At 50.2% G+C, this 13,443-nt stretch overlaps 1 protein-coding gene across 4 annotated transcripts in view; it reads right to left on the bottom strand.

Moving 5' to 3' along the window:
- The window catches only part of DIP2A (disco interacting protein 2 homolog A), a 113,642-nt gene that overhangs the window by 18,849 nt on the left and 81,350 nt on the right, over positions 1-13,443 (bottom strand). For all 4 annotated transcript variants that reach the window (XM_021667529.2, XM_021667530.2, XM_021667531.2 and 1 more), the window contains exons 15-23: positions 13,324-13,417; positions 12,264-12,383; positions 10,825-10,939; positions 9,257-9,396; positions 6,559-6,695; positions 5,871-5,951; positions 4,536-4,663; positions 1,652-1,766; positions 824-1,025 (exon numbers count right to left, since the gene is read on the bottom strand). In XM_021667529.2, coding sequence (XP_021523204.2) covers positions 824-1,025; positions 1,652-1,766; positions 4,536-4,663; positions 5,871-5,951; positions 6,559-6,695; positions 9,257-9,396; positions 10,825-10,939; positions 12,264-12,383; positions 13,324-13,417 — 1,132 coding nt within the window. The remainder of the gene's footprint in view (positions 1-823; positions 1,026-1,651; positions 1,767-4,535; positions 4,664-5,870; positions 5,952-6,558; positions 6,696-9,256; positions 9,397-10,824; positions 10,940-12,263; positions 12,384-13,323; positions 13,418-13,443) is intronic.

Genomic DNA, 13,443 nt, shown 5'->3' with positions numbered 1-13,443 from the left:
ATATTCAGAAAGCCAGACACAATGTTTATGCTAAGTGACAAACAGAATTTCTCTCTTAAATACAGAAGTTTACTACATGACATATCTCAGAGGATACGATTTGGCCTCAGTCACAGCAAAATTCTTAACATATTTTGTTTTACTGTACTTTATGCATAAATCAGGAAATTAAATCTTCCTGATGAAATGTATTTAGTGATATTTTATGTGTTCAATAATTAAAAAAAACTTTGCCATGTACTAAAAATCAGCACGATCAAAGCAATGAAAAACTGCATTAAGGTTAAACCAGTCTTTAAAATTAGCTTTTAAAGGTGTACAATGAGGGAAGGAAAGTTGACCACTTGCTGAGATTTCCAAGGTCCCATCAACCCAGTGTCTGTGGCAGATCCCAGGGCAGAGGCAGGCAGCTGGCTCCTGCAGACAGGTACGGCTAGTGCCCCATAGCACAGCGTGGCCACAGAGGCACTTTTGACTTTAAGCTCCAGTATGATCCTGGGCATCATTTCTAGCCCTAAGGAGCCATCTCCTAGCCATGCAAAGCTAAGAGGCCATCCTGGAGTTCATCATTACAACTGGTTCCTAATAGGCAGGTGCAAACCACCATGCAGGGCATGTGGTTAAGTTTCCCCGTGCGCAGCTAGTTCCAGGAAGGCAGAAGGTGGCACCATTCTGGGGTGCACCCTTGTTCTGGCTCTTGACCCCAGCCCCAAAGACATGGGCAGTTGGCACTGGAGGGTCTAGCGGGGCTGCACCCTCACCACAAGCCTAGTTGCTATCGATGTTAAGCCTAGAGAGCATCCTGCTGTTAGGTACAACTAACCTGGTTGTTTCTGACGAGGTTTGGGGAGGTTGGTGACACAGGTGTGAGGGCACATCAGCACGTTACACGGGTGCAGTGTCCCTTCCAGAAAGCGCTGTTTGGTTTCAGAAATGTGAATCCCTCCGAGAGGAGCCTTGGGCAAGGTGTTGGCAGGAACCAGGGCCAGACAGTACACGCCCACTTGGTGAATGCTGTCGATGGCCTGAAAGGGAAGGACCCTGCTTGGCCCAGGCCCCCAACTTGAGGCTGGGGAGATGCTGGGTGGGGGACAGGAACATCCCCTACATGGACCTCTTCTCCAGGCCAGGAAATGGAGCTCTGGAAATTTTGTTAGATGAGTAAAGACGAAGAGGAGTGTGTACAGTTTTCTACCATGTAAGTCAGAAAGGGGAAACACACACAGTATTTGTTTACCCATGTCCGTAAATCTGTGACCAGAGGCTGAGGGACGGGGCAATGAGGAGACGGTGCTGAAAGGGCACAAGCCTCAATCAGACAGGACGAGGAAAGCTTTTTTCTTTGAGATATATTCAGACTGGGGAACATCACAAATAATGTACTGTACATTTCAAAATCATGACGAGAGTGAATTTCAAATATTGAGGTGATGGATATATTATTCCATATTGTATTCATAAATTATAACATCACTTTGTACCTCATAAATACATACAGCTATAATTTGTCAATTTGCAATGAAAAATACAGATAAACAAGCTGGAGGCAGGGAGGACAGGGCGGAACAAACCAACCACGTGGCGCTTGGAGTGGAGTCGCGGGGGCCGGCTTGGGAGATTCACTGAACCACAGGCCGTGCGAGGTGCCCACCTGCAGCACACGGCTCATCCACTGGAAGCTGTCCTCCTCCGAGGCATCCGGCCGCTGCTCAGCTACCAGGACGATCCGGTCATCATGGAGCACAGTCACAGAGAACACAGCGATCCTGAGGGAGGAGACATGGAAATGGCCACACGGCAAGAGGCCAAACAAGGCACAGATGCATTCTCACCTCACAGTGGAAGAGGCAGGCTGTCCTTATATTTAAAATGCAGTCTATCAAATGGGGCTACCTGCTGCAAATCTGTAAAGTGACTCATCATTCTAATCTCAAGGACGACTGAAATGTGTCTCAAGTCACAAAAAACAGAGAGAACTTCAGGGCAAAGCAAAACAGCCAGAAAGACACAGATTTTTACAAGAAAAATTTCCTTAATCTGCTATTAATTTCCTTGTGCACAAATCTGTCTAAAAGTTCTACTAATTACGTTTTTTAATACAACAGATTGCACCTCTCTTTTACTAGAGTTAGTCTATTCACATTTATTGTGATCAGTATTTAGGCCTGTTTTTACCATCTTAAGAATTTCAACATGTCCTCCTTTTCTCTGTGTTGCCTTTTTCTTCTTCTAGATTTTGAGTGGATATCTCTGTCTTTGTAAGACAGAGATAAAATATAGAATAAGAAGATGATCTTTATAAAATAAGATGATGATCTTCCCATCAAACCCATCATTTTAGGATGTCTACCATTCTGACTCTGGGACATTATAGATACACCTTCTCTTGTCCTTTCCTATGACTTGACTGGTGTGTGTACACACAAACACACAAACACACACACTTTTATACAACAGATCTTACCTAACATTGAGTTCTCCTTACACTCTTATATCTTATAGCACTTCCTGAATTTATTTCTCGTAGTATCTTGACCAAAACTGTTTTCAATATGGACCTTTGTGTGTCAAAACTTCTGAAATTTACATGCTTAAAAGTATTTTTAACTACAACTGCAAATTGACAATTTGGGCAAATTGGGTGCACTATTATCTTGTGCCAGTTCCACTGTGGGGAAGTCTGATGTGTTTTGCTTGGCTTTTTTGTGGTCCACAGTGAGAACACAGATAAACTCAACATGCCATAGGTCCCTCTGTGGACCATTTCCCAGTCCAGAGAATTCCAACCACGTGCTTCCTCAGACAATCCCTGCTCCACTCCACGTATCCCTTCTCCCTGAGTCTGCTATGTGGACGCCAGCCCTTATTCTCTCCCGTCTCTCTTAATAGTTCCTTTAAAGTTCCTATTTTACTTCCAGAGTAGTTCCTTAATCTGACTTTCCGCCTTTTCAACTTGTTCTCTAGCTGTATCCATTCTATGTATTCCATCTATTGTGTTCTTTGAACAATTACTTTGCTAGCATTTCTCGATCTGATTTCATGTGGCAAATCTTCCATTGGTTTTCTTCCAATGACACATACTTTCAATTGGTTGTGGTTCCATTTCCAGGTTCCTGTATTCCTCAGCTCTTCCTAATGGGGACAGGTAGGCTATCCTGCCTGCAGATGCAGTTACCCAGACCTCATTATTCACTCAGGCTTGCCTCACCTCGTCAGGATCCTGCTTGGGGGGTGGAGGCTTCTTTCATCTCCAGGTACAATCAGGTACAGGTGGCCCTGGGTGAGGGGTCTCCCCACTGCACCTCAAAGCAGGGTTTGGGCTACCTTGATGCTATCCCTAAGGACACCTGCCCAAAGTGTCCCCCATTTCTGCTGTGAGGGGCAGGTCATGACCCTGGCTGTGCTACCCTCCTCGTGCACATGCACACACATAGCCTACCTGGCCAGGCCCCCTGAGCAATCTCCCACCTTCTCTGTTGTCCATCCTTTGGGCTTCTTCCTCAAGACTGACCATGATGACACATCACTTTGCAGAATCCCCTCAAGATTGCTTTGAGGGCTGCTCAAAGGCAGCGCCTGGCCTGGCACCCAGGTATCTTAGTTTGAGTAACAAAAGGCATGCCCTTGGCCAGGCACATTGGCTGACACCTGTAATCCCAGCACTTTGAGAGGCCAACAAAGAACTGCTTGAGCCCAGGAGAGTTCAAGACTAGCCTGAGCAACATAGTGAGACCCTATCTCTACAAAACATTTTAAAAATTAGCCAAGTGTGGGGTGTATGCCTATAGTCCCAGCTACTCAGGAGGCTGAGGTGAGAGGATCGCTTGAAGCCCAGGAGGTTGAGGCTGCAGTGAGTTATGATCAGGCTACTGCACTCCAACCTGGGTGGGCGATAGAGCAAGACACTTTCTTTAAAAAAAAAAAAAAAAAAAAAAGGGCACCCACTTGAGAAAAATAAAATTTAAAAAGGTAGCTGGTTGAATGGACCAATTAGGGGAAGAGCTTCCTCCCAAACAGCTTGGGAGTAGAAGGAACAAAATTCCCTTCCTGTGGCCCCTATGCCCAGGTGCGTAGGCCCAGATGTCTATTTCTTTGCTCAAGAAAATCTCTAAGGTCCTTGCTTTACACATATAGAAAAGTTGAGTTGATTTTCTTTCCAGAAGCAATGTAGGGTATTGTGTGTCTCACAGAGAAAATGGTACTTTTCTGTTTTAATTCACATTCTAAGGTTATTAGGAACTTGGACCCATTTCTCCTTGGCTTTACTCAATTTTTCCCTCTCTGATTTGCCCAAAATTTTACATCAAATTCCTTATTTTCTTGAGGAACTCAATGAACTCTTTGGACAGTGAGGATATTAACTCTGGTATCACTGCTGCAAATATCTTCCTTTTTATTTAGGAGCTTTCTGATGTACAACAATGTTTAGATTTTATGAATTCAAATTTGCTGGGCTTTCCATCTACTATGGACAGACTCCCCAAGCTGTAAAAGGAAGGAATCTAGTCCCGGCACAGGGGTCCGCAGCGCATCACCTGCCTCTGTAGACAAACTTGATGGGTTCCACGGCCAGCGCGGTGGCCACAACATCATCTGCACTGTGTCTGCGAGCTCCAGTGACCATCAGCCCGTCCAGTTTGCCCACGATGAAGACCAGGTTGTCCTGAGGGAAATGGTGTGGGTCAGGATTCCACCCACGGGCAGGAGCTGGATGCGCCAGGACCGTGGTCAGGACCCCCAAGAAGGGGCCGACAGCACAGGAGCCAGGAGCCTCGGGCGCCTCGCAATCGGGTCAATGCCCCACAGACCCAATGTGCAATGCAGGCCCTGTGACAAGCCAGGCTCGCAACAGGGCAGGCTGTGTGGAAGGCAGCAGGGCTGGTGGGGCAGTGTTAGGAAGGGAGTCAGCCTGGGAAATGCTCACAAGTGGGAAACAAGTTGTGGGTGGAGTCTGTGAAGGACTGAACACCGCTGTACTAAGGGTGGGGGTCCCAAACCCGGCACCGGTGACCTTCTGGATTGACAGTATTGTTGCAGGTGCTGTCCTGGGCAATGCTGGCCACCAAGCAGCATCCCTGGCCTCCAGGTACTCACTATATGCCAGGAACGCTCCCCTCCCCTGAGTCGTGACAAGCAAAAATGTCTTCAGAAGTTGCCAGAAGGCCGGGAGTGGTGGTTCACGCCTGTAATCCCAGTACTTTGGGAGGCCATGGCGGGCAGATCACCTGAAGTCAGGAGTTCGAGACCAGCCTGACCAACATGGAGAAACCCCGTCTCTACTAAAAATACAAAATTAGCCAGGTGTGGTGGCGCATGCCTGTAATCCCAGCTATTCAGGAGGCTGAGGCAGGAGAATCACTTGAACCCAGGAGGCGGAGGTTGCTGTGAGCCGAGATCGCACCATTGCACTCCAGCCTGGGCAACAAGAGAGAAACTCTAACTCAAAAAAAAAAAAAAAAAAGAGGTTGCCAGAACTCCCCTAGGAAGGAAGGGGCAAAACTGCCCAGCTGAGAGAAACACTGGGCCAAGATATTATTACAAATAGAAGTATTTATTTTTAAATAGTTTAGACATCCAAAGTGGTATAATGAATACTCACAGACCAGCCACTCCATATAAAAAGCAAAACACCCTCATCCATCCCTGGGACCCCCGACTCAGGCCTGTGTGCAGGACTGCACACTGATCTCGGAGGTGTGGACGGCCCTGCACACAGGTGAGGTGATGGGTGGGGAGGTCAGCGCGACCGACCAAGGCCACATGGAAGGTCAGGAACAGCCAGGACAAGAGCAGGACTGCAGCAAGGTGTCCCTTAGCCACGCCCCCTACCTTCTCTGACTGCCAGTCCTGGTATAGGAGGACATACTCACAGGCCCAATGAAGCCCAGCAGGCCCGTCCTGGTGAAAGGCCTGTCAAAGACGGGTGACCCTCCTGCGGTGACTGGTACTGTCTGCACAGAGTGGAGAGGGGCACAATCAGGCTGCGGACAACCAACCAACTGGCCAAAGAGACCCAGCAGGCGGCAGGAGAGTCAGCCTGCCACGCCTGCCAACCAGGGGTAAAAAGAGGTTGGCACTGCATAGGCCCAGTTTCTGTGGCCTGGCTGCTCCATCTCCTGGGCAGGCCTCCTAAGGCAGGACACAAGCATCCCTTTTACCTCTGCTCTGGGTGCGTGGCCTCCCCTGGCCTCATTAGACTTGTCCTGAACAACTCACATTACAGCAATGCAAATGTGGCAGAGGGCTGGCTTCCCTGGGGCCAGAGTGAGTGCCTTCCTACCGGCCACCAGGCAGCACCCACATGGCCTTCTCCCATGCAGGACTGTGGGAAGCACACTGACCCCCAGCTTCCCACAGCATGCCTGGTCCCGGTCCCGGCCCCACTCTCACTCTGGGAGGACACACAGAGGTGTGTAGGCCATGTGCCAACAGCCCTGGGAGGGCCTGTGTGGAGGGAGACCATCCCCAACACCACTGCAGTCCCCCAGCACCCCACACACCAGGGGCCCCCAGAGTGCTCACAGAACTTCCACAGGAAAGTCGGGAAAAGGGGCAAACCTCAAACACACTCTTCGTGATTCCAAGCAGTCCATAGTAGGCTGTGCCAGTCGCACTGGAATTGACGCATATTTCTCCCACTTCATCAGTTTTGCAAAGATAAGGGGCACCTTCTAACTTCACAACACACACATTAGCTGCAATGAGAAAAAAAACTCAAAATAATAAAGGACACGTTTAAATGGATCATTCACAAAGATCTCCTTGCTGCTGTCTGTGCAGTAATGGAAACAGGATGTTATACACACAGCATCTTCTTATAAGGAGTTTTATGATACACGTGCTACCCAGTTGTAAGTCTTACACTGTATATGTAATATTTTTATGATCACTGTAAGGTGGCTAGAAAGTACAACACATCCTTCACATAATAAGCCCCGGCTGACAAAATACGTCCTCTACGATAAACGAACCCTGTGCCTCCTCCCATCCCACTGTCCTCTCGGGGCCATGTGGGGTGCTGCTGGCCCTGGCTCCTGACCGTCACCACCACACACCTGCCTGGGACACCAGCTCCTGCTCCAGAGCCTGACAGAACTCTGCCCCATGCCTGCTCCCTTTCTAGTAACTTTATTTTAAATGCTGATCTGCCATGTGACTCCAGACTAATCTTAAGTCCAGGAGTGCCTCTAAGATGTCTTCATGGAGAAACTGCTATTCATCTTAAGTTTTGCCTAACCTCCAACACAACCCTTGATGCTGCTGTAAGCGCCACAAGGCACTTACAGGGCACTCCCTCAGCCACGTGTACATTCCTTCCAGAGCACAGATGTTTTTCCCCAAGACACAGGTCCTGGGTCTGGAGGGTTGCAGCGCAGAGATCTGCCTGTCTTGCAGCCATTCAGACCATGATTCCATCGGTAAGTTCCACAAGAGATCGCCCTTTACTGACAAACTGGATCTGCTGCCTCCTTCTTCACTCTCTCAGCTCTCTCTGCTTTGGGGGCCAGTCTGCACATATGCGCCTTTTCACAGAGCCTGATGGCGCAGGCCTCAGCGTGACTCCTCCCACAGCCCCATCACCATAAAAGACTTAGCAGAGAGGATGCGGCCGTGCTCGGCTGATGTGGAAGGTGGTGCTCGTCTGCACTTCAGGCAACCACCCAGGCAGCCGTCAGTGCCACACGACACTCACAGGCACACGCAGAGATGGGGCAAGGTCACAAAAAGACACAAAGCACTACGTATATGCTTGATGCCGTAGAGAACACAAACGCCACAGGCTTACACAGGACAGACTGAAAAACTGCTGAAGACAAATCACCCGTCAGACTCACCATGTGGCTCAGTCCCACAACAAGGGGCATAGCCAAGTGGCTGTGGAGCGTCATGGGAAACGGCGGTCAGCCTCGGGGAGCGCCGTGCACACAACTAGAGAGCACTACACATGCATGTCATGTCCTAATCCACATTTTACAAATAAAATGCGCACAACTACAGATGTTCCTTAGATTCATTCAGAATCATGACCTCAACATGATTTTCCAGGGAAGTTTAAACAGCTACCTATATTTTCCCCATAACATAAAGGGAGACTCCAATGACTGATGTATGTGAAAACGTTTTGGCCACAGGTTCAAGCACTGTACAAGACTGACCGTTCCATTTCCAAGTAGAAATACAGGAAGAAAATGGTGTCATTCCTAGAAATAAAAAGTAGAGCTAGAAACACAAGCTGAAATGCTCCAGTCTTACTCAGTGAGGACCCAGTGTCTGTGTACACACAGGGATCAGGCACCACCTGGCCCCGAGCTCCAGGTTAGGGATGGCTGAGCTGCCAGCACCACCCGCAGAGTCTGCACCTGAGCAGCCACAGCCTGTCAGCACAGCCGCCTGCAGAAGGCGGAGCTGCAGGCACAAGGGCCAGAACGCTGAGCAGCACGCGGTGCCTGCAACCCTGAACGCGGTCGGGGCCGCACGGGAAAGGGGGAGACTGCACTGAGAGATGGGGCCTGCCTCTAGAAGTCACCAAAAGGGGCCAAGACAGCTGCCCATGAACCCCAAAAGAGCCTGAGGCAGGAAAACTGAAGTAGCTGTGGGGTGGCTACAAGCAGGGCAGCCTCAGACGACGTGACAGTGTCCCTACTCAACTGTCATCAGGGCCTCCCAGGCCAGGTTCTGCCTCAGGCTGGCAAGGAAAACCTCTAACATGTAATGACAGTCAGCCCCACAGAGCCGACTTCTGAGGAAGAGATCACATAGGCCTTTCTGACACATAGGAATTTCTGGGAAGCTTCCATGAGCCTTCAACCATAACACATGCTTGCTTCAACTTAGTTAGATAACCTAATTATCAAGTTATTCATAAACATTGCCATATTCCTCAGAGTTGCCCACTTCACATGGTTGCCGTGGGGTTAAGTGCTTCAACACATGTGAAGTATGAAGCCTGTGACTGGAATGCAGTGAGCTATTATCACCATCTCCCCAAACATCAGAGAACTGTAAGTGAGCTGCACGGCCCATTCACACATCTTTGTATTTTAGCTCATCTTTAAATTTAACACAAAGGGAGGGGAAAAAACAGAGCAAATATTTTACAAACTAAAATTCCGATTTACCTTGAAAACCATTCTTGAGAAACGTTTTACTTGCATGCTTGCTTCTAGAGCACTACTACGCAGCCTGGAGCATTTATACCCCTTTTTGTTACATCAATCAGTCGCGGACAAAGGCCCATTCTGGTCAAGTCCCTTACCTCCAGGCATCACCTGACCAACGTCCTGAACAGTAAGGACTGACAACTTTTCTTCAGTATCCACTCTGATAACACCATAACTTAGACCATTCATCGACAGGACCGCTTTTCTTGGAGGTGGTCCTCCCAGATCAGGTGGCCTAGAAAACAAAACCACAACGGAGTTAACTGATGAGGGGGATAAAATTCCAGCGAGGTGAGCCCACCTTGCCTGCAGCATGATTCTGCACCAACACCACTGCTCCATGCTACAGACTTGTGAGAAACGCATGTTCTAAAGATGCTGCAATGTCTCCACACCACACGTCCCTCTGCAATGTGACCTCAACACGCCACTCAGTGGGAGAAGGTCCTATGACTACAGTGGCGGTGTGCTATGTGACTTCCAGAGCAGGCCATAAATGTCAATTCAGCTTCTATCCGGTTGTCTTGGGACGCTCGCCTGGAGCCCTGGGAAGCCAGGCAAACAGAATGACTGTGTTGAGGCCACTGCGCTGCAAGGAAGCCCAGAGCAGCCCACTCTGAGAGGCCAGGTGGGGGCCCCGAGATGGTCTCAGCCCCTCATGGCTACTGTCCAAACACCATCTCCTGCAAGCCAAAAGCACCTGGCAGAGGCCTTCCCAAACTCCTGGCCCACAGAAAGCCTGAGAGATAATAAAATGACTGTTGTTGTTGTTTGTGATACAACACTAGTAACTGAACACTAAGCAACAAAGGTTAGTGGTTCCTCCAATAAGAAAAAAATTAAACCGCTGCACAAAACAGGTCACCATAGAACAAAAGAATGGAGAATAATTTATAGTTTGTAGGTGAAAATAGTGTTTTTTAATGTTAAGTGTTTAAAAAGTTAGGGTTACTTTTAGAAACTTGGGGTTACTTGCATAAATGGAAACACATACGTGACTTTAATACAAGACCACAACTGAGGCTAAGACACCCTCAGCTGTGAGTACACTGCATTCTACCCCCAGGATGGAGCTGGGGTTGGAGTGGGCGAGAGGAGGGGAAAGGAAACCTCAGAAGGCGGGTGAGGAGCACAGGAAGGGCCAGCAGCCCTGCACCCACACACAAGGATGCTCAGGACAGTCTGCAGGCCCAACGTGCCCTCCAGGCTGAGAGAGGTGACATGAGGAAAACAGCCACGAGGGCAGCATGGGCCTCCCAGGAGGTAGGTGGCTGGATGCTAAGCACCAGGCTGGGTGCTTCTCCAGGCAGGTCAATGGTTCCCACAGACTCCACAGCTGAGTTCCCACCTGCCTCCAAGTAAGGAAGAGTTCCTAGGTTGTAATGATTACTACGGCTACAGACGAGATGACAAGGCCTTTCTAATTTGGCAAGCACTTAAGAAAATCACAAGCCGGCATTCGGCAAGAATCCAGAATATGGCCCAGGAAGCTGCTACCCAATTTCCCATGCAAACCCAAGCTGGCAAAAAGCAGCAGGCCAGGCACCAAGGTGCTGCTGCACAAATGGGCCTGGATCCTAACAGGCACAGCTCCAGAATAACTCCGTTGTACACGGAAGACTCAACTAAGTGCTCACAAGACACAAGCAAGGAATGAGGTTACCTGCGGATGGCGACAGTGAGCGCCTCAGGAGAACTGGCACAAGGACAGATGACCTCCGGCCTCAGACCTCTGGACTGGAAGACGTTGAGGAAGGCATCACAGGAGGAGACTGACCCTGCACGGAGCAACAAGGTGGAATGCCAGCACTAACTGGGGGGCCAGCAGGGAAAGGGTAACGGCTGGCCACTGACACACAGGAGCGCATGCTTTGGGGAGTGCACCAGGCAACGGCTGGTGGCTGTACAAGCTCAAGTCAGCATAGCCTGTGGCCACCGGGACCCAGGGCTGCGTCAGCAGAAGGAAGGGGCCCTTTCACAGGCATCCTCAGACTTCATGATCTTCAAGGGAGATGGTGTCTTTAAAGAAAACCAGACAGCCATGGACGGTTTGGTGCTATAAAGGGCAGAAAGGGTGCCACTAGGGACAGGAAGGCACTGCATACGGTGGCTGACAAGCCACACGGCACTGCAAGGATCAGGTGCAGCGACTGGGGAGTGCCAAGGGATGAGGCACTGGACGGGTGGGGCACACTGATTCCACCATGTGGACCACAGAGAGGCAGTGGACATGGGGCGGAGACACAGAGACCTGAGCAGCGCTGTAGAACCCAGAAGCAGGCCCTGCCTGTCTCAGGTGTGGACCTGAGAATTAGAGGCTCTGAGCATGCTGAAAGGTGGGGTGCCCTCCCAAGAGATGGGAGATACCAGGGGTTCCCTCTCTTGGGCTACACTGGAGAGGGGATAAGACGAAACGTCAGCTTCTGACCTAGGGTAGTCTCCAATGCCTAGACAGTGATGCAGGTTAACAATCAAGAAAAGCCCCAATACCTGGTCAACAGGTGCGTGCTGCAACAGGAGCCCCTGTGTGACCAGCATCACCTGAGGCTTCCCCAGAGGAAGTACCGAGTCCGACCCTGGACAGTCCTGGGCCCCAGAGCTCACATGTGTGCAGCTCTGACAAAAGCAGTTGTCACTCAGACCACCATACACAGGAAGTCCTATGTGCTCAGGCAGCAGTCACAGGGAGCTCCTCCTGGAAGGATGTGGGGCGACCCAGGCAAACCAGAAGGAAAAATGGTTGGGTCCTGGTGGGAGAAGTTAGGCCAGAAACCAGAGAGGCGGGGGCAGCAGGACAAAGGGCAGGAGGCTGGGGATGAGGCCCGAAGACAAACAGGAACCCCCAGGCCACAGCATAATCTGGTAATTATTTAAGAAAGATGACTCTCATTAAGGCATGTACCTTTCATCAACTGTATTATAATTGTTTTTAAATCTAGTGGCCTAATAAACATGCATGAGATAAGCCAGCGATTCACCAAGATGTTCCATGTCATAGAAATGATGTGTAAACTGCTCAGTTTTGCTTCTCAGTGTATTCTACTTCGGTTTGCAGGAGGGGACACCGTGTGGGCCATGCCCCAGGCGCACAGGCTCACTCACACGGGTTGGCGCCATCTGCCACAATCAGCATTCGCAGTGAGCTGAGGCTGACATCCCTCTGGCCTCGCTGAGCTAGGAGAGACCAGTGCATGTCTCGCGACTTCACCAGCGCGGCCCGAGCTGCAGAGAGAGGATGGCACAGACATCCCTCCGTCATGAGGGCTGGCACCCTCACACATCTACACACACGTGCACCTCATCCCACACAGAGGTGCACGCACACAAAGAGACTCGACATGCAGCTCCCAGGTCACAAGCTCTCTGCAGCCATCTCTCACATGCAATCTAACTAACCCTCAACACTTTTTCCACAAAAATCACCTGTGAGGTACAATTTAGACATCAAAAACTCAGATCCATTTCCAACATTAATCTTTTCTTAGAAGCTCCATATTGCTCTTTTCCTACCTGCCCGCTTTGTCTCACGCTGTCTCTCCCCAGACCCCTGGTACTGGCTGGTCGAGAGGTGTGAGGACCCCAGGAGCTGAACAGAGGGTCTCAGGCCTCAATCTGGGCCCTGCACTGGCTAGCATGTGGCACCCAGCAAATACTCCCACCCCCACCCAAGCTTCAGCTTCCCTCCATAAAGTAGGACAGAGACAGCTGCCCCTCCCTGCTGCTCTGAGACATGCCTAGAGGGGCACAGTCCAGCAGGAAGAACAAGGCAACATGGTGTCCCAGGTGAGCCAGTGCCTCAGTGGCTGGTAAAGGTGCCACTGAGCTCCACAGGGCAGAACACAGACTGCTGACTGTGCAGGTGTGGCCATGCTGGGGCTTCCTGCTTGGTCCCAGGAGGCACCTCAACCACTGAGAGAAGTGAGGCCCCCACCCCACCAAATGGCCCTATCTTACTACATCACCCATGAAACCCTGAGGGCCATGCCCGAGGCAGAGAAAACCCCCATCCTCCTTGGCAGGGGTATGACCAAGAAAGACGTCCCACGGCTCAGCCTACCTCTGCAGTTCCATATCTCAGCTTTATTTTTTCTTAATCACCAAAGATCAGTTCGAAGAGCTTTTCCTAAAGAAGGGTGAGTGCCGTGACCAGGATATCCATTACCTTTATAGTAGCAAACTTTCTGGATCCAGGAGAGCGGGTTGGCCTTCATCAGTGCATAGGGGACACTGACCACGTGCATCCTGTTCATGACGCTCTGTAGGGGAGCAGACATGCTCAGGG

This window comes from Aotus nancymaae, unplaced genomic scaffold (assembly GCF_030222135.1).
Source record: "Aotus nancymaae isolate 86718 unplaced genomic scaffold, 86718_ANA_hifiasm-v0.15.2.pri h1tg000022l_1, whole genome shotgun sequence".
Classification (NCBI taxonomy): Eukaryota; Metazoa; Chordata; class Mammalia; order Primates; family Aotidae; genus Aotus; species Aotus nancymaae.
The sequence above is the reverse complement of the archived record's forward strand: the minus strand, read 5'-3'. Positions and strand labels throughout refer to the sequence as shown.